Source organism: Heterocephalus glaber, unplaced genomic scaffold (genome assembly GCF_053883595.1).
Source record: "Heterocephalus glaber isolate CG9 unplaced genomic scaffold, H.glaber_assembly_v1.0 deba00000281, whole genome shotgun sequence".
NCBI lineage: Eukaryota > Metazoa > Chordata > Mammalia > Rodentia > Bathyergidae > Heterocephalus > Heterocephalus glaber.
The window spans coordinates 20,889,569-20,916,829 of NW_028258139.1; the positions used below are offsets into that span (position 1 = coordinate 20,889,569).

Genomic DNA, 27,261 nt, shown 5'->3' on the forward strand with positions numbered 1-27,261 from the left:
GGGCCTTTTCTTTCCTTTTTCTGACAAGGTTGGCTAAAGGTTTGTCAATTTTGTTGATTCTTTCGAAGAACCAACTCTTGGCTTCATTGATTTTTTTGTATCGTTCTCTTAGTCTCCATTGCATTGATTTCTCCTCTGATCTTTATAATTTCCTCCCTTGTATGAGCTTTGGAGTTGTCTTGCTCTTCTTTTTCTAGAAGGAGGTTCAGCATCAGGTTGTTTAATTGGGCTCATTCTGTTTTCCTAATATGCATATTCACTGCTATGAATTTCCCTCGTAAGACTGCTTTCATTGTGTCCCATAGATTCTGATATATTGTATTGTCATTGTCATTTAAGTGAAAGAACTGTCTGATTTGTTCTTTAATTTCCTCTATGACCCATTGATTATTCAGAAGTGTGTTGTTCAATTTCCACATGTTTATGAAATGTTTTCAGTTTCTTTTGCTATGTGTCTCCAATTTCATCGCACTGTGGTCTGATAATATACAGGGGATAACTTCAGTTCCTTTGCACTTACTTAAACATGTTCTATGTGTGAGCATGTGGTCTATTTTTGAGAATGAGCCATGTGCAGCTGAGAAGAATGTGTATTCTGATTTTGTGGGGTGGAAGACTCTGTCAACATCTGTTAAGTTCATTTGTTCAAGAGTTCGATTGAGTTCTAGTATTTCATTACTTATTTTTAGTCTAGTTGATCTATTTGTGACAGTGGGGTGTTGAGGTGCCCCACTACAATTGTATTAGTGCCTATATGACTTTTCATGTCCGTTAGTATTTGTTTTATATAGTTGGGTGCACTAGTGTTTGGTGCATAGATATTTATGATTGTCATCTCTTCCTCTTGGATTGTTCCCTTTACAAGGATGTAGTGTCCTTCTTCGTCTCTCTTCATCAGTGTTGGTTTGAAATCTACTTGATCTGCAAAGAGGATAGCTACTCCTGCTTTTTTTCGGGTTCCTGTCACATGGAGTATTGTTTTCCACCCTTTAACTTTCAGTCTATGAGTTTCCTTTTGAATTAAGTGTGTTTCTTGTATGCAGCATATTGTTGGATTTTGATTCTTGACCCATTCTGCCAGTCTATTTCTTTCAATTGGTGAATTGAGACCACTAACGTTGATGGTTATAACTGAAACGTATTGACTTGTCATTGCCATGACTTTTTCTTTTTGTTGGGTTCTCCCCCTTTACATTTAATTTCTTGTCATGCCAGATGGGTTCATTCTGCTTTGCTTCCTGGGGTTGTGATGCTCAATGTCTGTTCCTAGGATATCGTGTAAAATTCTTTGCAGTGCTGGTTTGGTATTCACGAAGTTTCTAAGGTGCTCTTTGTCATGAAAGTATCTTATTTCTCCATCCATTTTGAAAGATAGTTTTGCAGGGTACATCAATCTGGGTTGGAGGCTGTTTTCTTTTAGGGCTTGGAATATGTCACTCCAATCTCTTCTTGCCTTGTTGGTTTGTGTTGAGAAGTTTGCTGTGATTCTGATGGGGTTTCCTTTGTATGTAATTTGTTTCTTTTCTCTGACTGCTTGGAAAACTTTGTTCTTCTGTTGTGTTTCTGGAATCTTAACAATTATATGCCTATGTGTAGATTTTTTTTGATCAAGGCTACTTGGAGTCCTATATGCCTCACTTATCTGTATGTCAAGCTCTTTTCCCCTGCTTGGGAAGTTTTCTGCCATCATTTCTGTGAAGAGATTTTTTATGTCATCTGCACTCTCTCCTGTTTCTTCATTGACTCCAATCAGTCTTATGTTATTCTTCTTCGCATCATCTAGCAGCTGCTGGATTGATTTCTCATGTTCCCTTATAATTTTGAAGCAATTTTTCTTTTCCTGGTCACTAATTGCAATCTTATCTTCTATATCTGAAATTCTGTCCTCACATTGGCTCATTCTGCTGTGTAGACTTTCAATGGAGTTTTTCATGTCCTGGAAATCTATTTGCATCTGTTTTATGGATTCCATTCCATTTCTTAAGTTGGGATTCCATCATGTTCGTGAGCTCCTCTCTAGATTTATTAATCATGTCTTGCACTAGGGGCACAGTTTCTCCTGTTATCTGAGAAATTATTTCTGATTTCATTTTTTCCAGATTCCCTTTTGTTGCCAGTTCAGTCAGTCCAGGTGGTTGAGTATCAGAGTGTTCCATCTCATTTCCCTTTGGGGTTGCTGTAGGTGATCTGGAAGTCTGGTTTTGAGACTTATTTATGTGTTTTCTCATTTCAACTGGGGGGGAGGGGCTGTTGGTGCCTGCACGGATTTCCTCCTCTGAGCTGGGAGAGGTGGGACAGGGGCCAGGAACAGTGGTAGGGATAGTGGCCCAAAAGCTCTTTCCTGTGGGCTGGGAGCAGCGGGAGGGATGGTGGCCTGGAGGCCCCTTCCTCTGGACCAGGAGCAGTGGGATGGCAGCTCAGAAGCTCCTCCCTCTGGGCCGGGAGCGGTGGGAGGGATAGTGCTCTGGAAGCCCCTTCCTCTGGGCCAGGAGTGGCAGAACAGAAGGTGGCCCAAAAGCCCTTTCCTCTGGGCTGGGAGCAGTGGGACGATGGCTCAGAAGCCCCTACCTCTGGACCAGGAACAGCGGGACTCAGTACTGTGGTCTGGTGGTCTGGTGTCCTCTGCATCTTTGTAGTGTGGAACCAGGGGGCTGCTTGTCTGCAGCGGTGTGATTCAGTGTCTTCCACATGACTCAGGACCTCGGTAGGGCGTGAACAGACCTACCTGTGTGCAGCGGGCTGATTTGGCGTATTCTGCGTGACTGGGGTCCTCGGTAGTGCATGGGCAGACCTGCCTGTGTGCAGCGGGCTGATTCAGCATGTTCTGTGTGATTCAGGACCTCCCAGAATCTTGATAGTAGATCTGCACAAGGGTCCCTTCTGATCTCAGAGGAGGTGATTCCATTCATTCAGTTCTGGACTCCTTTTTAGCATTTATCTTTTACTCTGTGATCTGAGTGTTTGATAATAAGTGGAAAAATGTTTATCACCTCAGAGTGTGGTTCTCTTAGTGTGCCTTATGTCTCTATTGTATGAAGAACCCAAACACCATTATTCTCAATCTGTTTGGGACAATGATGATTCATCTACATCATGTCTTAGCGGGGAAGTATGCGTGGCTGTGATTGTACTAATGATATGTACAAATGGATGCTTTATCTTCTAGGAAAAGATTATACTTTAAGAAAAAATTTTAATTGCTCTCCAGTTACAACTGTGTGCCTTAAAATGTGAGAAAAATTTCCCTACACATCAGATCTGAATAATTAGTAAAATCTAGAATTTGAGGCTCATTCACTTAGAATGATAGGTATAACTGTATTATTTATGTGTTTATACCATTTGGTTTGGGGATTTTTTTTCCTGTTATTATGAAGAGCATTATTCATGTGAGATGTACAAACTTTCCTGTTGGTTTGTTGTAGAATTCAGCGTAATAAAATGCACAGAATATGTTCAGTATGTGCACATACAGAAATGCCAGTCTCACTGAGATGAGTAAGACATAGTTCCTGCCCAGGGGCAGCTATTGGCAAAATGCTGTAGAGCTGCCACACAGATTGAGACATGTGACCAGTGTGTAGTGGGGTTGTGCAGAGGGGCTGGCTCTGAGCCCAGTTACCAGCGATGTCGTTCAGCTGCACTTTTGAGTTTCAGGGAAGAAGGGCCAGATGACAAGAGGCAGTGCATCCCACACATGGAAAATTTTAGCAAAGACTTAGGGGCCTGAGACTATAAAGGTGAGGCAGAAAGTTAGGAGAATGAAGGGGCTGTGTTACAGAGTCCAGATACAGAGGGGACAGGCACAAGAGGAAGTCAGGGAAATGGGTGGGGAGCATTAGTTCTGATTCTGAAGAACCTTTTGTGTGGTGCTGTGGGACTTCAACTTTGTTAGGTAATTGGGTACATTGGTGGGTTATGGGAGAAGGATGTAGGGATGGATGGATGGATGGATGGATGGATGGGAAAGAGGGTTTTTTTGCAATAGCTTATGAAAAAATGGGAAGGATCTAAACCAGTGAGGATGAGTTAAAAGTAGAAAGAAATAGACAGACATGAGAAATAGGAGATTGACTCAAGTGCTGAAAAAAATGAGATGAGTGTAAGTTAGGCCCATAGAGATCTTCAAGGAAGCTACCAGGTAGGTGGCTGATCAGATGGAGGCTAACCTGGGAGGGTTGGAAGTGGAATACATCTTGTGAGGAAGATAATTAGTGAAGCTGAGGACATTTGGGGCAGCTAAGTGTCCAGGTCAGCAGACAGTTGGGTACTCAAGTCTCAGGTTCAGGGAAGCATTCAGAGTAGAAGGTGCCAAACTTGGCATCAAAGGTTATCTAAACCTGTAGAAGACAGTCCTGTGCAAGGATGCTTGCACGGAAAGAAGAGGAGTCTGAGCTCGGACACAGTGGGACATCATCGCATAAAAGACGGTTGACAGGAGGACAGCCGTGGGGATACTCAGAATGAGTAGTCTGAGAGCCCCAGAGAGGCTGCGGTGTTGTGAGTTGACATGAGCACATTTCCAGAGCATGGGTTGGTAGCAGACTCGAGTAGTTGCCCAGTGAAGTCAGGAGCTGATGTCCGCCCCAGGGCTGGCCTCACGGAGTTCCTTCGTTATCTTACTGAGAACAGGTTTTGCGGCACATTGGTGGCATCAGCCAGCCTTAGTTGGCTTCAGAAGTGCACAGCAGGGAAACATAGAGGCTGCAGCTATAGGTGAGTCTCCCTTTTCTGGTCTGAGAGGGAGGGGATTGAGAGCACCCTGGTTGAGCCAGTGTTCCTGGGGAGCTGTGCTTCGGGGCCGGGGTTGCGTTTCCCAGTGTGCTGCTGGCACCATTGCACCAAGCTGCTTGTTGAACCATTTACTACTACAGGAAGTAGGTCCTATTTCTATCTGGTTGCATGTGTTTGTATTATTGCAAATGGAGGTTTTGTCTATGCTAATCAGGAAAAACAGTGTGCTGTGCCCTATGCAGCCATTAATTTGTTTTAAGTGCAGTCCTGTTCACACCATTATTGAATATTTACATGTTGCTGAATCATTACTCTTCTTAAGGGAATATGCTTTACATTTTTAAGTAGGGTTTTTTTCCTAGCCTACCCTCAAAAGTGCCTCCAGAGTTAGAATATTATACGCCTCCCAGAGTTAGAAGTGCTACAGCACAGATCTTTCCCCTTGTACAGCGTCATTCTGCAGACTCCTCTGACTCTCAGGATCACATCTGAGCTCCCTAGTAAGGCGGTCAAGGTCCTGGTGTTCTGACTCCCAGCTTTTCCGGTCCGATCTTGACTTTCTGCAGATCTCACACTGTGGAAGGAAGATCAGCCCCTTCGTTTTCCCACCCTTTGACCCATTCCTCTGAGTATTCTCTCACCTGTGTGGACCCCGCTTCCTCCATGCCCTTCTCACTAGGCAGCTGAGCACATGCTTCCTCTTTCTTTAGGCACCTGCTCGAGTGTCATTGTTCACCAGGGCTCCCCAGGCAGAGCTCACCATTTCTTTCTCTCCTTGGTGACCTCCTTCCCATTCCTACCTGGTGGAGACTGTGCACCTGACACTGCATCTGTGCACATCCTTCCAGGTCCACTCTGAGAGTCCGAGAGTCTGATCTCTTACCTGACAAGCGATGCCTGTGTGTACCTGTCTCCATTTCTGGCCCTCATTTGCATGTAGGTTCCGGCATCCTGTTGATGCTCACCTTGTCCTCTGTTTCTTTCCAGGAAAGCAGTTCAAGTGCATGGTGTGTGACTACACAGCGGCCCAGAAGCCACAGTTGCTGCGGCACATGGAACAGCATGCCTCCTTCAAGGTAAGAGGACTTGGGAGGTGGAGGTGGAGGTGCGGGTGAGAAATATATTGCTTTTTGGTATTCCTTTCACCTTTAGACTCCTTAGCCGCCACACATGGAGTCCAAGGCACATCTCAGTTTATTTTGTGCTGTCTCTTTCTAGAAGTGTAGCATTTCTCTGTACTTTGCAGACCAAGTCAAGGAATGGTGTGTAAGAGGATGCAGACAGTGACAAGGCATAAAAAGCCTAGGGTGATTTAGAGGAAAGTGATTACGCTGTAGGGACACATATTTGTGCCTTCAGATCCTGGGTTACCACAGGTGAACCACTTGCTTAAGCAGCTGTGAGGAAGCCTGGGTGGCTGGCTGCTGTAAGAACAGGGGGTCATACTCAGGATGCTGACCCCAGTACCTAACATGTAGCTGGGGCTCAGGAGATGGTGGGTCTCTGTATTCTCTTAATGCCTGTAAATGGTGTTTCTTTGATGCGAGTGATAATATCTGCTTACTCACTGCTTTGGGTACAGTTAACTGAGCACAAGAACTATGGTCAGGCAATTTGTTTGATTAAAAAAAAATTTGTTCATTACTTATTGCAACTGGATCCTTAAAATTGCAGTTGCTTGTGTGTATATATGGAAAAGGAATCACGATTTGCAGACATGTTGCTCTAAAATGTCTTTCTGAAATTGTGTTTATCACAAAATTCCAGACAATCATGGAATATGGAAGGGATTCCTGGTCAGCACATCGATTGCTTGCATTGATTGAAAATCTGTGATGTGCTGGCACTGCATCCAGCAGCACAAATCTTCTCCCAGTAGACACTGTTGCCCCCCTTTTGACAAATACAGAACCTGAATCTCAGAAGCCAGCTGATCACACCCATACCCTTGGATTTCAGTCACTATGGTCATATTGATCAGGGTCATATGGATCTTCTTCAGTTGCAAACTTATTTTGTGCTCAGGATAGCTTCTCAGAAATTAATTCTCATGATTTCTCCTCTTATAGTTGAGAAACCCAAATGGCTCAGAGGGTTAAGGACATACAAGCTTTCAACATCCAGGAAGTGAAGGAGTGAACTTGAACTTTATCCTTTCACTGTTAGTCCTGTGCTATTCACATTACATCTTCTCAGTCACCTATGGGCCAAAAGGGAAGAATTGGGAAAACTAAGGCTGTGGCAATCTGTTTGTTACTTAGCTGCTTTTGACATCTATACTAAACATCAGTTTCTTAGAGAAGACCCACATGTCACTTCCTGGGAGTGTCACAGTGTCTGAATGGGAGATAATCTTCAGTATTATGGCTATTTTGTACACAATTAAAATGAAGATCTTTACTTTGCATTTCACAGAGCACAGGTGTGTTTCTTTGGGATACTCCAGGTTTTCTTATACTAGTATAATTATCATGCTAGAAAGCAGAGAGCCAAGGCAGCTATTGCTTTATAGGTGAGAAATCTAGACTCAGTGGAGTTAATTATTTTCCTAGCTAGGCTAGCATGAGTAGGCTTTGCATTCAGGCCATGCCTGAAAACAGTGCAAACAGTTTCCTTTCTTAACAAGACACAATTGAAGCAGTTTTTCTGACCTGAAATCCTCATTGTTTTCTTTCCACAACTGTAAGCTCCTTGTTTAGGTTCAGAGCTGATAGATTTGTGGATGGTTTTAGCTAAGTGTCATCGACATGTGGTTATTGCCTTTTTCTCTGCCGTTGGCAGTTGGTGTGGAGTGCTAGGTCTGGAGCTGCAGCAGTGAACTGGCCCCTGGCTGGGGCAGGTTTCTCTCGGGCTCCCTCCTCTCCATGTGGTACTACAGCTGGACTGAGATTCAGGCCTGAGTGAGGAATACGAAAGCCAGCCTTGTCCCTCTCATTTTACAAGCCAGGGAAATTTTCTGTGCCAGTCTTTTAGATGCTGTTTCCCAGGTAAGTGGGAATGGCAGAGCAACATGAAATTGCTCCAGGATGGACCCCTTCATCCAGAGAGTACCAATTACTCTTTTCCTTTTCTGCCTCTATATTAGTTTCTTCTTGCTGCTGTAATAAATTACCACCAATTTAGTGGCACAAAGTAACATGCGCTTATTATCTTACAGTTCTCTAATTCAGAAGTGTGGCACAGGTGCCATTAACATAAATTTAAGGGCTGTTTCCTTCAGGAGACTCAAGGAGGAAATCCATGTCCTTGCCTGTTTTGCTTCTAGAGACCACTGGCATTCCTTGGCTTGTGGCCTCTTCCACTGTCTTCAAAGCCAGCAACACAGCGTGCCATTTCTCATCATGTTCACTTCCCCAGCAATCTGCTTCCACTGTTATACCCCTGTGATGACAGTGGGCCCACTCAGATAACTCAGGGTAATGTCCTGATCTTTGGGTAAATGATTAGTAATGTTTTTTTTTTTTGGTACCAGAGATCAAACTCAGGACCTTGCACTTGCAGGGCAGGCGGTAGAACCACTGAGCTAAATCCCCGGTCCAATGATTGTTAATCTTAATTCCACCTGGAGTTTAAATTCCTTTTCTCTGTGTAACATATTTATGGGTTCCAGGGATTAGGACTTGGACACTTGGATGGCATTATTCTCGCAATCACAGTCTTCTGCTTTCATTTTCCGTTCATGTATACTTGATGATAGATCAGAAAATGTATACCTGTTTCATACCAATGGCAAACGAGTTTCTCTTTTTTACCAATTTTATATTTGGCCACAGAATCCTCAGGGTAATGCTAATCTATTGTAGTTGCCTGCAATGAAATCAATTTCTTTTTCTTTTTTTAAAAAAATATTTATGAGTAAATGTTGCAGTATACGATTGCATTCATTGTGGGAAATTGTTACATGCACATAACACAACTCAATTCTATTTTTTCCCTTCCCCTCTATAACCTCCCCCTTTTGCCAGCATCAGATTCATTTACTTATAAGTTCTTATAAAGTTAGTTATCATACATAGAGATTAACAACCAGACTACTAGGCCAAAACACATATGAAATACTTAAAACAAATTATGCTGAATCGAGGTACTCTTTTAGATACATTGCCTATGCTAGATTTCAGTGACTGTTTTTCTCTCGTTTTTCTAGTATCTGACTTTTATGTTGTACATTATTTATGTATTGAGTTTCTCATACAAGAGAAATCATGGGATATTGCATGTCTGATTTATTTCACTTAACAACATTATGGTCTCAAGGTGCATCCATTGTCATACAAATGACTCAAGTTTATCCTTGTTTATGGCAGTACTCCATTGTGTATAAGTACCTTTTCTCTATCCGTTTATCCATTGATGAACAAATAGGCTGCTTTCAAGATTTAGCTACTATGCATTGTACTGCAATAAACATGAGTATGCATACATCACTGTCGTATGATAACTTTAACTCTTTTGGGAAGATACCTAAAAGGGGAATAGCTGTATTTGTAGTTTTTTTGAGGTGTCTCCATACTAATTTCAATAAAGATTGTGTCAATTTACACTCCCACCAACAATGAAGAAGGGTACTTTTATCCCTGAAGCCTTGCCAGCATTTGTTATTGGTTGATTTCTTGATGATAGCCAGTTTTTCTGGAGTGAGATGGAATGGATGGAATGTCAGTGTTTTAATTTTCATTTATCAAATGGCGAGTAAGGTTAAACATTTTTTCATGTATTATTTGCCATTTGTATTTCTTTTTAACTTAAAAAAATTAATTTATCGGTACATTTTAGGTATACAATATGATGACATTCATCACTGGAAATTGGTACATTTACACAATCTCTCTTGGTTCTTATTTTTTCCCATTCCCCGGCCCTCCCTTCAACCCCTCCATCCTTTCCTATTTACAAAGACTTTGTTTCCATTTTTTCATTTTCTCATATTAATTTCATTCCCTTCTTTCCTTTCCCCTACCCCTCCCACTTCCCCTTCCCCTTTGCCCCCTTTCTTCCTATTTTACACTATCTATTATACCTTTTAGTCCTTATATACACTTTCAGTTTCTCACACTAGAGAAACTGTTCGGTATTTGCACATGTGTATCCTATTTATTTCACTTTAACAGTATCACCTCAATGTGCATCCATTCGGCTATAAATGTCTCTAATTTCTCATTTTTTATGGCTGAGTAGTACTCCATTTTAACAAAAACCACATTTTCTATACCAGTTCCACAGTTGATGGGCAGTTGGGTTGCTTCCAAGTTTTAGCTATTACACATTGTGCTGCCATAAACATGGGTGTACATATATCAGTATGGTATGATTCTTTTAATTCTTTTGGGAAGATACACAGCAGGGGAAGAGCTGGGTCAAATGGAACTTCCATTCCTAGTTCTTTGAGGTATCTCCATACTGATTTCCACAGTGGTTGCACCAGTCTACACTCCCACCAGCAGTGGAGCAGGGTTCCTCTTTCCCCACAGCCCCGCCAGCATTTGTTATTGGTTGATTTCATGATAGCAGCCATTCTTTCTGGAGTGAGGTGTAATCTCAGCATTGTTTTCATCTGCATCTCTTGAATGATCAGTGATGTTGAACATTTTTTCATATTCTTTACTATTTCTACTTCTTTGAGAAATGTCTGTTCATTTCCGATGCTCATTTTTCATTAGGTCTTTAAATTTGGGAGGTTCAATTTTTTTTAAGTTCTTTATATATTCTAGATAGTAGACCTTTGTCTGAGGAAGAGCAGGTGAAAATTTTTTCCCAAATTGTGGGTTGTCTTTTTCACACTGTTGGTGGTTCCTCTTGCTGTGCAGAAGCTTTTTAGTAAGAAGAGATCCCACTTGTTGATTGTGTGAGTTCACAGGCAACTGAGGTTTTGTTCATAAAATCTTTTTGTACACCAATGTCTTCAAGAGTTCTACCTAACCTCTGTTCCAGCCGGTTCAGCATTTCTGTTTGAATATTTAGATGTTTAATCCATTTCAATTTTAGATTAGTGCATGGTGAGAGATATAGGTCTAGTTTTAATCTTTGGCAAGTTGAAGCCCAATTTTTCCAGCACCGTTTATTAAAGAGACTATCTTTCCTCCTGTGAGGGTAATTGAGTCCTTTGTTGAAGATGAGGTGGCTGAGTGTGTCTGGAGTTGCTTCTGCATCTTCTAATCTGTTCCACTGGTCCTCAGGCCTGTTTCTTTGCCAGTACCATGCTGTTTTTATCACAGTAGCTTTGTAGTATAGTTTCAAGTTGGGGATTTTGATACCCCCTTCCTTGTCTCTGTTACCTAGGATTGCTTTTGCTATTGTAAGTCTCTTCTTGTTCCAAATGAATTTTTGGATTGTTTTCTCAAGGTCTGTGAAGTATGTTGCTGTGATTTCAATTGGGATTGCATTGAATCTATATAGTAGTTTTGGAAGTATGGCCATTTTCGCTATGTTGATCCTTCCTACCCAGGAGCAAGGGATGTCTTTCTATTTTCTGATATTCACTTCAATCTCTTTTCAGAATGCTATACTTTTCAGAGAAGAGGTCTTTGATTCCTTTTGTTAGGTTGATTCCTAGGTATTTCAGTTTTTTGGATGCTATTGTGAAAGGAATTGTTTGCCCTGTTTCTCTCTCAGTGACTCTGTTGTTCATGTAGATGCAGCACCATTGATTAAAGAGACTATCTTTCTTACAGAGAGGGTGTTTGGCTCCTTTGTCAAAGATGAGGTGGCTGAATGTGTCTTAGTTGTTTCTGTATCTTCTAATCCGTTCTACTGGTCTTCAGGTATGTTTCTTTGCCAGTACCATGCTGTTTTTATCACAGTAGCTTTGTAGTATAATTTCAAGGTGGGGGGTGTAATATTCACTGCCATGTCTCTGTTACCCAGAATTGATTTTGCTATTCTGGATCCCCTCTTCTTACAAATGAATTTTTGGATTGTTTTCTCAAGGTCTATGAAGTATGCTACTGGGATTTCAATTGGGATTGCGTTGACTCTATATAGCAATTTTGGAAGTATAGCCATTTTCACTATTTTGATCCTTCCTACCCAGGAGAAAGGGATGTTTTTCCACTTTCTGATGTCCCCTTCAATATCTTTTTTCAAAGTGCTATAGTTTTCAGGGAAGAGGTCTTTGATTTCTTTTGTTAGGTTGATTCCTAGGTATTTCAGTTTTTTGGATGCTATTGTGAAAGGAATTATTTGCCCTATTTCTTAGTGACTCTGTTTTTCATGTAGAGCAAAGCTATTGATTTTTGTGTGTTGACCTTGTAACTAGCTACTTGACTGAATTTGGTTATTAAGTCTAGAAGACCTTTGGTGGAGTTCTTGGGGTCTTCTATGTAGAGTATCATGTCATCGGCAAATAATGAGAATTTGACTTCTTCATTTCCTATCTTTATTACTTTTATTTCTTTCTCTTGTCTAATTGCTGTGGCTAATGTTTCCAAGACTATTGAACAGGAGTGGTGATAGTGGACATCCTTGTCTTGTTCCTGATTTTAGTGTGAAGGATTTCAGTTTTTGACCATTTAGTATGATACTGGCTCTTGGTTTTTCATAGATGGCTTTTATCAGATTCAGGTAGAGACTGTCTATTCTGATTTTTTGTAGGGTTTTTATCATAAATTCGTGTTGAATTTTGTCAAATATTATTTCTGCATCTATTGAGATGATCATATGATTTTTGTCCCTGGCTCTATTGATATAGTGTATTACATTGATTGATTTGCATGTGTTGAATCATCTCTGCATCCCTGGGATGAATCCCACTTAGTCAGAGTGTATGATCTTCTTGATGATCTTCTGCATTCTGTTTGCCACTATCTTATTGAGGAGTTTTGCATCTATGTTCATTAGTGAGATTGGCCTATAGTTCTCTTTTTCAGTTGGGTCTTTCTCTGCTTTGGGGATCATGGTGACGCTTGCTTCCAGGACTGAATTTGGGAGTATTGCTTCCCTTTCAATTTCATTGAAGAGTTTAAACAGTAGTGGCAGCAGTTCCTCTCTAAATGTTTTGTAGAATTCAGCAGTGAAGCCATCAGGACCCGGGCTTTTCTTGGTTGGTAAGTTTTTAATTATGTTTTCAATTTCACTGATTGATATTGCGTTGTTTAGAATTTTTAGGTCTTCTTCATTCAACTTTGGGAATTCATACATATCTAGGAATCTGTCCATTTCTTCTGTGTTTTCCATCTTATTGGCTTATAGGTTCTGGAAGTAGGTATTGATGATTCTCTGGATTTCTGCTGGGCCTGTTGTAATTTCACCCTTTTCATTTCCTAATTGCATGGATTTGGGCCTTTTCTTTCCTTTTTCTGATAAGGTTGGCTAAGGGTTTATCAATTTTGTTGATTCTTTCGAAGAACCAACTCTTGGCTTCATTGATTTTTTGTATTGTTTTCTTAGTCTCCATTGCATTGATTTCTGCCCTGATCTTTATAATTTCCTCCCTTGTATGAGCTTTGGGCTTGTCCTGCTCTTCCCTTTCTAGAAGCTTGAGGTTCAGCATCAGGTTGTTTAAATGGGTTCGCGCTGTTTTCCCAATATGATTATTCACTGCTATGAATTTCCCTCGTTAGACCACTTTCATTGTGTCCCATAGATTCCGATATTTTCTACTCTCATTGTCATTTAATTGAAGGAACTGTGTGATTTCTTCTTTAGTTTCCTCTGTGATCCATTCATTATTCAGAAGTGTGTTGTTCAATTTCCATGTGTTTATGGAGTTTTTGCAGTTTTGCTATGGATCTCCAATTTCATCGCACTATGGTCTGATAATATACAGGGGATAATTTCCATTCCTTTGCACTTACCTAAATATGTTCCTTGAGTGAGTATGTGGTCTGTTTTGGAGAATGACTTGTGTGCAGCGGAAAGGAATGTGTATTCTGATTTTGTGGGGTGGAACACTCTGTAAATATCTGTTAGGTTCATATCTTCAGTAGTTTGATTGAGTTCTAGTATTTCTTTGCTTGTTTTTTGTCTTGTTGATCTATCCATTTGTGACAATGGGGTATTGAGGTCCTCCACTACTATTGTATTAGTGCTTATATTGTTTTTCATGTCCATTAGTATTTTTTATATAGTTGGGTGCACTAGTGTTTGATGCATAGATATTTATGATTGTCATCTCTTCCTTTGGATTGTTCCCTTTACAAGGATATAGTGTCCTTCTTTGTCTCTCTTAAGCAGTGTGGGTTTGAAATCCACTTGGTTTGCGAAGAGGATAGCTACTCCTGCCTTTTTTTGGGTTCCTGTCACATGGAGTATTGTTTTCCACACTTTATCTTTCAGTGTATGAGTTTCTTTTTTGAATTAAGTGTGTTTCTTGTATGGAGCATATTGTTGGATCTTGTTTCTTGACCCATTCTGCCAGTCTGTTTCTTTTGATTGGTGAGTTGAGACCATTAACGTTGATGGTTATAACTGATATATACTGAGTTATCATTGTCATGCCTTTTTCTTTTTGTTGGGTCTCCCCCTTTGCTTTTAAGTTCTTGTCCTGCCCAGTGGATTCATCCTGCTGGGCGTCCTGGGGTTCTGATCCTCGTTGTCTTTTCCTTGAATTTTGTCTAAAATTTTTTTGGAGTGCTGGTTTGGTATTCATGAAGTTCCTAAGGTGCTCTTTGTCATGAAAGTATCTTATTTCACCATCAATTTTGAAAGATAATTTTGCAGGGTACATCAATCTGGGTTGGAGATTGTTTTCCTTTAGGGCTTGAAACACATCACTCCAAGCTCTTCTTGCCTTGAGGGCTTGCCCTGAGAAGTCTGCTGTGATTCTGATGGGCTTTCCTTTGTATGTGATTTGTTTCTTTTCTCTAACTACTTGTAGAATTTTGTTCTTCTGTTGGGTTTGTGGCATTTTAACAATTATATGCCTATGTGTAGATTTTTTTTGATCAAGGCTAGTTGGAGTCCTATATGCCTCGCTTATCTGTATGTCAAATTCTTTTCCCCTGTTTGGGAAGTTTTCTGCCATCACTTCTCTAAACAGTTATTTTATGTCATCTGCACTCTGTTCTGTTTCTTCATTGACTCCAATCAGTCTTATGTTATTTTTCTTTGATCATCTAGTAGCTGCTGGATTGATTTCTTATGGTCCCTTAAAATTTTAAAGAACTTTTTCTTTTCCTGGTCACTAATTGCAATCTTATCTTCTATATCTGAAATTCTGTCTTCACATTGGCTCATTCTGCTGCCTAGACTTTCAGTGGAGTTTTTAATCTCCTGGAAATCTATTTGCATCTATTTTATGGATTCGATTTGTTTCCTATGTGGACATTCCATCATGTTCCTTAGCTCCTCTTTTTTTAAAATCTGTATCCTCTCTAAATTTATTAATCATGTCTTGCACTATGGGCACACTTTGCTGTTACGTGAGAAATTATTTCTGATTTCATTTTTTCCAGATCCTCTTTGGTTGCTAGTTCAGGGAGTCCAGGTGTTTGAGTATCAATGTTCCATCTGGCTTCCCTTTGGGGTTGCTGTAGGTGATCTGGAAATCTGGTTCTGTGGCTTGTTTACCTGTCTTCTCATTTTGACACATGGTGTGTGGGGGGTGCAGTGTGGGTCTGCGTTCCTGGAGCCCATACGGATCACCTCCTCTGGGCTTGGAGCTGTGGCACACCTACCTCAAAGCTTCCTCCATGCTGGGAGCCACAGCACGCCTACCTGGAAGCCTCCTGCTGCCTGGGAGCCATGGTGCGCCTAACTGGAGGTCTCCTCTGGGCTCGGAGCTGTGACACGCCTACCTGGAAGCTTCCTCTACACTGGGAGCTGCAGCACGCCTAACCAGAAGCCCACTGCTGCCTGGGAGCTGTGGTGCACCGACCTGGAGCTCTTCTGGGCTGGGAGCTGTGGCACACCTACTCGGAAGCTTCCTCTATGCCAGGAATCACAGCACGCCTACCCGGAACCCTCCTGCTGCCTGGAAGCCATGGTGTGCCAATCTGGAGGTCTCCTCTGGGCTCAGATCCGTGGCACGCCTAAGCTTCCTCTACACCTTAAACATGTTCTATGAGCAAGTATGTCTTCTATTTTAGAGAATGATCCATGTGCAGCTGAAAAGAATGTGTATTCTGATTTGTGGGATTCAACACTCTGTAACCGTCTGTTAAGTTCATTTGTTCAAGAGTTTGATTGAGTTGTAGTATTTCATTGTTTATTTTTTGTGTAGTTGACCTGTTTGTAACAGTGGGGTATTGAGGTCCCCCACTACTATTATATTAGTGTTTATATGGTTTTTCATGTCCCTTAGTATTGGTTTTGTATGGTTGGGTGCACTCGTGTTTGGTGCATATATAATAATGATTGTCTTCCTCTTGGATTGTTTCCTTTACAAAGATGTAGTGTCCTTGTTTGTCTCTCTTAATTAGTATTGGTTTGAAATCCACTTGATCTGCAAAGAGGACAGCTACTCTTGCTTTTTTTGGGTTCCTGTCACACTGAGTTTTGTTTTCTACCCTTTAACTTTCAGTCTGTGAGTTTCTTTTTGAATTAAGTGTGTTTCTTGTATTCAGCATATTGTTGGATCTTCCTTCTTGACCCATTCTGCCAGTCTATTTCTTTCTTTTTTTTTTTTTTTGGAAACTTGTGTTTTATTTTCCATCAACCTCATTTCCACTTCAGTCTATTTCTTTTGATTGGTGAGTGGAGACCATTAACATTGATGGTTATAACTGATATGTATTGAGTTATCATTGTCATGACTTTTTCTTTTTGTTTGATCCTCCCCCTTTGCTTTTAATTTCTTGTCCTGCCCAGTGGATTCATTCTGCTGGTTTTCCTGGGGTTGTGATCCTCATTGTCTTTTCCTTGGATTTTGTCTAAAATTTTTTGGAGCGTTGGTTTCGTATTCTTGAAGTTCCCAAGGTGCTCTTTGTCATGAAAGTATCTTATTTCTCCATAAATTTTGAAAGATAGTTTTGCAGGCTACATCAATCTGGGTTGGAGGCTGTTTTCCTTTAGGGCTTGAAATCTGTCACTCCATGCTCTTCTTGCTTCAAGGGTTTGATGGGATTTCCTTTGTATGTAATTTTTTTTTCTTTTCTCTAACTTCTTGTAGAATTTTGTTCTTCTGTTGGGTTTTGGAAGCTTAACTGTTATGTGCCTATGTGTAGATTTTTTTTTGGTCAAGGCTAGTTGGAGTCTTTTATGCCTCAGTTATCTGTATGGCAAGTTCTTTTCCCCTGCTCGGGAAATCCCTTCTGTGAACAGTTTTTTATTTCATCTGCAATCTCTCCTGTTTCTTCTTTGACTCTGATCAGTCTTATGTTATTCTTCTTTGCATCATCTAGCAGCTGGTGGATTGATTTCTCATGGTCCCTTACTATTTTACAGGAATTTTTATTTTCCTGGTTACTAGTTGCAACCTTATCTTCTATATCTGATATTCTGTTCTTACATTGGCTCATTGTGCTATGTAAACTTTCATTGGAGTTTTTAATCTCTCGGAAATGTGTTTGCATGTGTTTTATCGATTGTTTGTTTCCTATGTTGAGATTCCATCATGTTCCTCAGCTCCTCTGCTTTTTTAAATCTGTGTCCTCTCTAGATTTATTAATCATGTCTTGTACTATGGGCACAATCTCTGTTGTTATCTGAGAAATTATTTCTGATTTCATTTTTTTTTTTTTGATACCATGGATCAAACTTGCCTCCTTGCGCCTGTGCAGCAGGCGGTGAAACCACTGCGCTAAATCCCCAGCCCTCTGATTTCATTTTTTCTAGATTCTCTTTTGTTGCCAGTTCAGGGAGTCCAGGTTGTTGAGTATCAGATTGTTTCATCTTGTTTCCCTTTGTGTTGCTTTAGTTGATCTGGAAGTTAGGTTTTGAGACTTGTTTACATGTCTTCTCGTTTCTGTGTGAGGGGCGGGGAGGGATGTGTGCTGCTTGGACCAGTTCGGCTCACCTCCTTGCCCCTGGGACCGGTGGTACTGCAGCCTGGAAGTTTCACCTCCTCTGCACTGGGGTAGCTCTGCTCCTGGGTGCTGGGGGCAGTGGTACAGTGACACAGAAGGTTCACCTCCTCTACTCCGGGGACAGCTCTGCTCCTCAGCACTGTGGGTGGTGTTATGGCGATCTGAAATGTTCCCCTTCTCTGGGCTGGGACCAGTTCTTCTCCTTGACACTGGGGGCAGTGGTTTTATGTCCTGGAACATTCATATCATTTGTGTTTCTTCATCTGAGATGTGTCTGTTCATTTAAGATGCCTGTTTTTTGACTGGTTCTTTAAATTTGAGGAGGTCTAATTTTGTTGAGTTCTTTATATATTCTAAATATTAGTCCTTTGAGGAATAGTTTGCAAAATTTGTTTCCATTCTGTAGTTTGTCTTTTCACTGTTGGTGGCTTCTTTTGCTATTCAGAAGCTGTTTAATTTGATGTGACCCCATTTTTAGATTTTTGCTATCATTTCTTGTGCAACTGGGATTCCATCAGAAAGTCTCTGTCTACACTTGTCTTCTAGAGTTTTAATTATTTCATCTTCTAGCAGATTAAGTATTTCTGTTCTAATGTTTGGATCTTTGATCCATTTTGATTTTAATTTAGTGGATGTTGAGAGATACAGGTCTGGTTTCCATCTTCTGTATGTGGATACCAGTTTTTCAAGTACCATTTGTTAAAAGAGGTTATCTTTCCTCCAGAAAACTCTTTGACCTCTTTGTCCAAGATAAAGTAGATGCCTGGGGTTGTTTCTGCATCTTCTATTCTGTTACATTGATCCACCAATCTGTGCCCCCCCCGCCCCAATACCATGCTGTTTTATCACTGTAGCTATATAGTATAAATTGAAGTCTTGGTTTGTGATATCCCCTGCCTTGCTCATGTTAGCCAGGACTGCTTTTGTTATTCTAGATCTCTTCTGGTTCCATATGAATTTTAGGATAACTTTTTCTAGTTCTGTAAGAAATGCTACTGGTATTTTGATTTTGATTATGTTAACTCTGTGTAACAGTTTTGGATGTATCACCATTTTGATTACATTGGTTCTGCCTATCCAGGATCAGAGGATATATTTCCAAATTCTGATATCCTTTCCAATCTCCTTTTTCGGAGTACTGTAGTTTCATTATAGAAGCCTTTGTCTTCCTTGGTTGTTAATTCCAAAGCATTTCATTTTTCTTGATGCTATTGTGAAAAGTGTCATTTGTTTAATTTCACTCTTGGTGAGGTTATTTTTGATGTTCAGAAAAGCTATTGATTTTTGAGTGTTGACTTTGTACCCTGCTATACTACTGAATTTGATTATTAATTCTAGAATTATTTTGGGTGGAGTTTTTTGGGTCTGTTCTGTAGAGGATCATGTCATCTGCAAATAATGATAATTTCACTTTTTCCTTTACTATTTATATCCTCTTATTTCTTTTTTATATATATATATCCTCTTATTTCTTCTCTTGTCTAACTGTTCTACCTAAAGTTTTGAGAACCATATTGAGCATGAGTGATGATAGCAGACATCCTTGTCTTGTTTTTGATTTTAGAGGAAAGCTTTCAGCTTCTCTCCTTTTAGTATGATTTTGGCCATTGGTTCCTTATAGATGGCTTTTATCAGATTGAGATAAAGACCTTTTATTCCTATTTTCTTCATTGTTTTTATCATGAATGGATGTTGGATTTTTTTCAAGTACTTTTTCTGTATCTATTTAGATGATCATATGATTTTTCTTTCTGTTTATGTGGTTATTTTACATTTATTGATTTGTATTTGTTGAACAATCAATGCATCCCTAGAATGAATCCTAATTGGTCATAATTTATGATGATTTTGATGATTTGTTGTATTTTGTTTGCCAGTATCTTATTGAGGATTTTTGTATCTATTTTCACTAAGGACATTGGCCTGTAGTTCTCTTTTTTGGTTGGATACTTTTCTGCTTTTGGAATCAGGGCAATCCTCCCTGTCATGAGTGAGAGCACTTCTTCTCTTTCAGTTTTATTAAAGAGTTTGATGAGTGTTGGTGTTAGATCTCTAAAATTCTGGTTAAATTTGGCAGTGAATCTGTCTGGACCAGGGCTTTTCTTAGTTGGTATTTTATTTTGTTTTATTTTGTTTTAATTCTTCAACTTCATCAACTGATATTGGATTATTCAGGATTTTTGTATCTTCTTGGTTCAGCTTTGGTAGTTCATATGTATTCATATGTATTTGGTAGTGCAATATGAGAAATTTATCCATTTCTTCTGAATTTTCCATTTTATTTAAGTATGGTTCTCCAAGTAGCTACTGATAATCTTCTGGATTTGGGCAGAATCCATTGTGATTTTGCCTTTTTAATTTCTAATTGCATGGATTTGGATCTTTTCTTTCCTTATTTTGTTAAGATTCCCTAAAGGTTTATCTATTTTGTTTGCTCCTCCATGGAACAAACTCTTTGTTTCATTGATTCTTTGTATTGTTTTTAGTCGTTTCATTCATTACTGCTCAAGTCTTTATAATTTCCTTCCTTAAGCTAGCTTTGGATTTGGATGGTTCCTGTTTTCCTCAGATCAATAGATTATTTATTGTAGCTCACTCTGATTTCCTGATGTAGGAATGCACTGCTCTAAACTTTCCTCTTAACACTGATTTTATTGTGTCCCATACATTACTGTATGTCATACTGGCCTTATTATTTGATGTAGAAAGTATCTGATTTCTTCTCTAATTTCATGTGACCTGTTGATTATTCAAGAGGGTATTATAGAATTATGTAAGGTAAGAGAAAAATTGATGACAAATAGAAGATAAAATAAAAAGGGGGAAAAAGAAATAAATTATTATGTAGAGATTAAAAATGAGAGAGAAAAGTTAAAGGGACAAAAATTAGGATGGAGAAGAAAAAATAAAGAAAAGAAGTAAGAAAGAGATGAGAAGCAAAGCAGAAGGATAAAGGGAGACTTCCCAAGCCCCAGGAAACTGATGAAGAAGAAAGAAGGAAGGAAAAAAGAGAAAAAGAAAAACAAAACAAACAAAGCAAAGAACAAAACCCCAAAAGCAAAAAGAAAGAAAATTTCTCTGTGATTTCCAACATGTGGTTTTCTTGTAGGTTCTACAATTTGGGGCAGAATTCAATTCAAGATGTTTCACTGCTCATGCTGATAGATTAAAAAGCCAGTCAGGTCCCACATCCATGCTGGATATAGTTTCCAGTAGGCAGTAGCTTTAGGACAAGAGTGCCAGTTCTGCTGCTGTCAAATCTAGAGCAATTCAGGCTAAGCCTGGCCTCTGGCCATGGGGTGGGCCTGAGTCCATTAGCTTAAACCCCTGTGGTGGTCTCTTGTGAGCTTGATTCCAGCTCCTTGAACACAGTTGTCTCCGTGGCTGCCTCTCACTTGGTCACTGTGGGCGAGTAACACTGTGAGCACTGAATGAGGCCAGCCTTGCTGCTCTGAGTCCCATTTCAGTCAACCCCTCTCCATAATGCCTTCTGACCACTCTCAGCGGATATGGCAGGCACTTGGATGGAGTCACTCACCAGCTGTTGTAGCAGACAGAAACAGTATCCACTGGCTGGTTCATTCCAGCCCTGTGTTTCTCCCCAAAGGCCTCTAGAGTTATCTGCTTTCACTTTGACTCTGTAGATTCAATCTTCCTTTCTCACAGGCCAGGAGCCAGGGAGAAACTGCAGATGGCCCCTTCCTTTTTATGCATCACGTTCTGCCTCTCGAGTTTCTCCGTAGGCTCCACTTTTCTGTCAGACCCTTCCTGGTTCTGTGGATGTACATCCCTCTTTTTCTTCCCCAAGTTGTTATTTTCTAGTGTCTGGATTCCAAATACTGAAGAGACTGAACTGTTGTTGCTTACCACTCTGCCACTTCCCTGGAAGTCCCTTATTTTCTAGATATAGATAAGTAATTTATAATATAAAATTAGTGACAGGAAACACTGAAATAAGAGAAAATCCCTAGGCTGCCTTTTTAATGGCATATTTTCTATTTATGTGTTTATTTTAAAATAAAATGCAAATGTGTCCACTAAGATTTTGAAAATTCCCATTGATCCTTTCTGCACAGAATTTTTTGATTTTTTTTTTTTAGACATGGTTGAGCAAATGGTAAATGCAGATTTTTTTTTTGATTGAGCTAAGACATCAGCTTTGCCACTGATTAAATTCTGTTGGAGAATGTGTCTTAGCTGAGTGGCCAGATGGTTTGCTAAGAATACTTCACTTCAGAGTTACATGGAGTAAGTTTTTAGTCAAAGGCAGGGCTAGAAATCCTTTAGGCAATTATAAATATTGCCTTGTAATCAGCATTTTAGAACCATTTTCCCATTTCATAAATATACACACACATATATACACTACTTTTGATGGCTATTTAAGAATGAATATCATAATAATTAACCTTGCTCTTCATTAATTAGATGGTTTGGTTGTTTCCATTTTTTACTGTTACAAATAACCCTATAATGGACACATTACCATGTTCTCCGAAAATCTAAAGGTCTATAAAACACAAGGTGAAGACATGAAACTACCAAGAACTCAAAAATAGTGAAGGTGTTATGTGCACTTCTGGCAGCTGTAATTAAAATGTGTTCCCTGGAGTAGAACTGATATTTTCGACCTTGGAGAAGTGCCAGAGTAGATACATGGGCAAGATGGACTACTGATTAGCTAGATGTCTTTAAAAAAACATACATATTCCTGTTGTCTCACTGTCCAATTTCTGCTCTGCTACAGATAAGTAGGTCCATGCACCGTTAGGTAAAGCATTGTGACCGGTATGCAAGAGTAAAAGTGTAGAGTCCTCTTTCTCTCTCTACCACGTTCTCACAGACCTATAAATCTGCTGATAGCAACGTTCCTGGTGGCTTGCCAAGTAACTATTTGGGAGGCAAGGTATGTTTGTTAATTCTTTTTGGGTACCAACATTGGAACCCAGGGCCTTGTATTTCTGGGCAGGTTCTGCACTGCTGAACTACATCCCCAGCCTACAAGTAACTATGTTAAAGTTTTGTTTTTCCATTTAAAGAGGATACTTCTTGCTGCTAGCACTGTATATATCATTTCATACTAAGTTTGAGAGTTCATTATGTGTTTATTTCCCTAGAGTTATACAACCTGTGAAGCTGAACTGCAATTACTGGTTCTGAAAAAAGTAGTTGTGCTGTTTTGTTTCCTGTCATAAGAAACAATGAGGTTGGGGATGGTGCCAGTGGAGATGGGGAGGGAAGAGGAGAGAACTAGATGAACATCAGGGGAAAGTTGAGCTGGGCTTATGTCACAACCCCATACGAGATGGTTCTTCAGATCTTCCATGTTGGCTCGGCCTCTCTTGCTCAACTGTTTGCCAACTTGATTGATTAGCTCATTCATTCCAGGAAACTATGCTAGATTTCTCTCAGCATTCCTGCTAGATATCAAAGCCTAAAATGGTATTTTCAGACAGTACTTTTCTCTTTTTTTGGAACCAGGGATCAAACTCGGGACCTTGTGCTTGCAAGGCAGGCGCCAGGACCACTGAGCTATATCCCTGGCCCCTAGATAATACTTTTCAAAATCCAAGAAAAAAATTTGAACAGCTGAAATTTTGTTGCACTGGAGTTTCACTTTTCACATGATGTTGACTTTTTAATATTTGTCTTATTTTTATGATTATTATCTCACATAGGCAAAGGATAGAAAAAGATCAGGTCACAAAGAAAGGAATAGCTCCTAAATACATGATAAATGCTTAACTTCACTGAAAAAAAAGCAAACCACAATAGGATAGTGTTTTTCACTTAGCTTGGTAAACATTCATAAGTTGGACAGCATACTCCATGATGAGACCATGAAGAATGGTCGTTGTTATGCAGTCTTGATTGTAGTATAAATGGCCTTGGAGTTGTGTGGAACACGCCGAATCAGCCCTCTGCAGAAAAGCAGGCCTGTGCATTCCCTACCGAGGTCCTGAGATGCACGGAAGACACCGAATCAGCCCGCTGCAGACAGGCAGGTCTGCACACGCCCTACTGAGGTCCCGAATTGCGCGGAAGACAACAAATCAGCCCGCTGCAGACAAGCAGGTCTGTGCATGCCCTACCAAGGTCCCGAGTCGCACAGAAGACACCAAATCAGCCCGCTGCAGACAGGCAGGTCTGTGCATGACCTACCGAGGTCCCGAGTTGTGCGGAACATGCCCAATCAGCCTACTGCAGACAGGCAGGTCTGCGGACACACTACCGAGGTCCCGAGTAACAAGGAACACACTGAATCAGCCTGCTGCAGACAGCAACAATCCACTGGACACACCCCCACCACCCCCCGCTCCTCTGTACAGCCACCTGGTTCCACCCTACAAAGATGCAGAGGACACCAGACCACCAGACCACGGTACTGAGTCCCGCTGCTCCCAGCCCAGAGGTAGGGGCTTCTGAGCCACCATCCCACTGCTCCTGGACCAGAGGAAGGGGCTTCATGACCACCATCCCTCCCGCTACTCCCAGCCCACAGGAAAGGGCTTTTGGGCCACCATCACTACTGCTGCTCCTGGCCCCTGTCCTACCTCTCCCAGCTCAGAGGAGGTAATCCGTGCAGGCACCAACAGCCCCTCCCCCCCAGTTGAAATGAGAAAACACGTAAATAAGTCTCAAAACCAGACTTCCAGATCACCTACAGCAACCCCAAAGGGAAATGAGATGGAACACTGATACTCAACATCCTGGACCCACTGAACTGGCAACAAAAGGGGATCTGGAAAAAATGAAATCAGAAATAATTTTTCAGATAACAGGAGAAATTGTGCCCTTAGTGCAAGACATGATTAATAAACTAGAGAGGAGCTCAGGAAAATGATGGAATTCCAACATAGGAAACAAATGGAATCCATAAAACGGATGCAAATAGATTTCCAGGACATGAAAAACTCCATTGAAAGTCTACACAGCAGAATGAGCCAATGTGAGGACAGAATTTCAGATGTAGAAGATAAGATTGCAATTAGTGACCAGGAAAAGAAAAATTGCTTCAAAATTATAAGGGAACATGAGAAATCAATCCAGCAGCTGCTAGATGATGCGAAGAAGAATAACATAAGACTGACTGGAGTCAATGAAGAAACAGGAGAGAGTGCAGATGACATAAAAAATCTCTTCACAGAAATAATGGCAGAAAACTTCCCAAGCAGGGGAAAAGAGCTTGACATACAGATAAGTGAGGCATATAGGACTCCAAATAGCTTTGATCAAAAAAAATCTACACATAGGCATATAATTGTTAAGACTCCAGAAACTCAACCGAACAAAAGTCTACGAGCAGTTAGAGAAAAGAAACAAATCACATACAAAGGAAAGCCCACCAGAGTCACAGCGCACTTCTCAACACAAATCATCAAGGCAAGAAGAGCTTGGAGTGACATATTCCAAGGCCTAAAAGAAAACAGCCTCCAACCCAGATTGATGTATCCTCCAAAACTATCTTTCAAAATGGATGGAGAAATAAGATACTTTCATGACAAAGAGCACCTTAGGAACTTCGTGAATACCAAACGAGCACTCCAAAGAATTTTACACAATATGCTAGGAACAGACACTGAGGATCACAACCCCAGGAAGCAAAGCAGAATGAACCCATCTGGCATGATAAGAAATTAAATGGAAAGGGGGAGAACCCAACAAAAAGAAAAAGTCATGGCAATGACAAGTCAATACGTTTCAGTTATAACCATCAATGTTAATGGTCTCAATTCACCAATCAAAAGAAATACACTGGCAGAATGGGTCAAGAATCAAAATCCAACAGTATACTGCATATAAGAAACACAATTAATTCAAAAGGAAACTCATAGACTGAAAGTTAAAGGGTGGAAAACAATACTCCATGTGACAGGAACCCGAAAAAAAGCAGGAGTAGCTATCCTCTTTGCAGATCAAGTAGATTTCAAACCAACACTGATGAAGAGAGACGAAGAAGGACACTACATCCTTGTAAAGGGAACAATCCAAGAGGAAGAGATGACAATCATAAATATCTATGCACCAAACACTAGTGCACCCAACTATATAAAACAAATACTAACGGACATGAAAAGTCATATAGGCACTAATACAATTGTAGTGGGGCACCTCAACACCCCACTGTCACAAATAGATCAACTAGACTAAAAATAAATAATGAAATACTAGAACTCAATCGAACTCTTGAACAAATGAACTTAACAGATGTTTAGAGTCTTCCACCCCACAAAATCAGAATACACATTCTTCTCAGCTGCACATGGCTCATTCTCAAAAATAGACCACATACTCACACATAGAACATGTGTAAGTAAGTGCAAAGGAATTGAAGTTATCCCCTGTATATGATCAGACCATAGTGTGATGAAATTGGAGATCCATAGCAAAAGAAACTCAAAAAATTTCATAAACATGTGGAAATTGAACAACACACTTCTGAATAACCAATAGGTCACAGAGGAAATTAAAGAAATCAGACAGTTCCTTCAATTCAATGACAATGACAATCCAACATATCGGAATCTATGGGACACAATGAGAACAGTCTTACGAGGGAAATTCATAGCAGTGAATACGCACATTAGGAAAACAGAATGAGCCCAATTAAACAACCTGATGCTGAACCTCAAGCTTCTAGAAAACGAAGAACAGGACAACCCCAGAGCTCATACAAGGGAGGAAATTATAAAGATCAGAGGAGAAATCAATGCAATGGAGACTAAGAGAATGATACAAAAAAATCAATGAAGCCAAGAGTTGGTTCTTCGAAAGAATCAACAAAATTGATAAACCCTTAGCCAACCTTGTCAGAAAAAGGAAAGAAAAGGCCCAAATCCACGCAATTAGGAATGCAAAGGGTGAAATGACAACAGACCCAGCAGAAATCCAGAGGATCATCAATACCTACTTCCAGAACCTATTTGCCAATAAGATGGACAACACAGAAGAAATGGACAGATTCCTAGTTACATATGCATTACCAAAGTTGAACAAAGAAGACCTAAAAATTCTGAACAGCCCAATATCAACCAATGAAATTGAAAATGTAATTAAAAACTTATCAACTAATTAAAGCCTGGGCGCTGATGGCTTCATTGCTGAATTCTACAAGCCATTTAGAGAGGAACTGCCACCACTACTGTTTAAACTCTTCAATGAAATTGAAAGGGAAGTAATACTCCCAAATTCATTCCTGGAAGCAAGCATCACCTTGATCCCCAAAGCAGAGAAAGAACTAACTGAAAAGGAGAACTCTAGGTCAATCTCACTAATGAACATAGATGCAAAACTCCTTAATAAGATAATGGCAAATAGAATGCAAAAGATCATCAAGAAGATCATGCACCCTGATCAAGTGGGATTCATCCCAGGGATGCAGGGATGGTTCAATATACGCACATCCATCAATGTTATACACTATATCAATAGAGCCAAGGACAAAAACCATATGATTCTCTCCATAGATGCAGAAAAAGCATTTGACAAAATCCAACATGCATTTATGATAAAAACCCTACAAAAAATCGGAATAGACGGTCTCTACCTCAAACTGATGGAAGCCATCTATGAAAAACCAAGAGCCAGTATCATACTAAATGATCAAAAACTGAAATCCTTCACA

General features: G+C 40.2%; 1 protein-coding gene across 50 annotated transcripts in view; it reads left to right on the forward strand.

The window, feature by feature from the left end:
- Zfat (zinc finger and AT-hook domain containing) overlaps positions 1 to 27,261 on the forward strand; it is a 346,969-nt gene that overhangs the window by 225,564 nt on the left and 94,144 nt on the right. For all 50 annotated transcript variants that reach the window (XR_015440115.1, XM_087183897.1, XM_087183866.1 and 47 more), the window contains one exon: positions 5,722 to 5,810. Coding sequence is in view for 49 of the 50 variants with exons in the window: in XM_087183897.1 (XP_087040023.1) it covers positions 5,722 to 5,810 (89 nt within the window). In the remaining variant the exon portion in view is untranslated. The remainder of the gene's footprint in view (positions 1 to 5,721; positions 5,811 to 27,261) is intronic.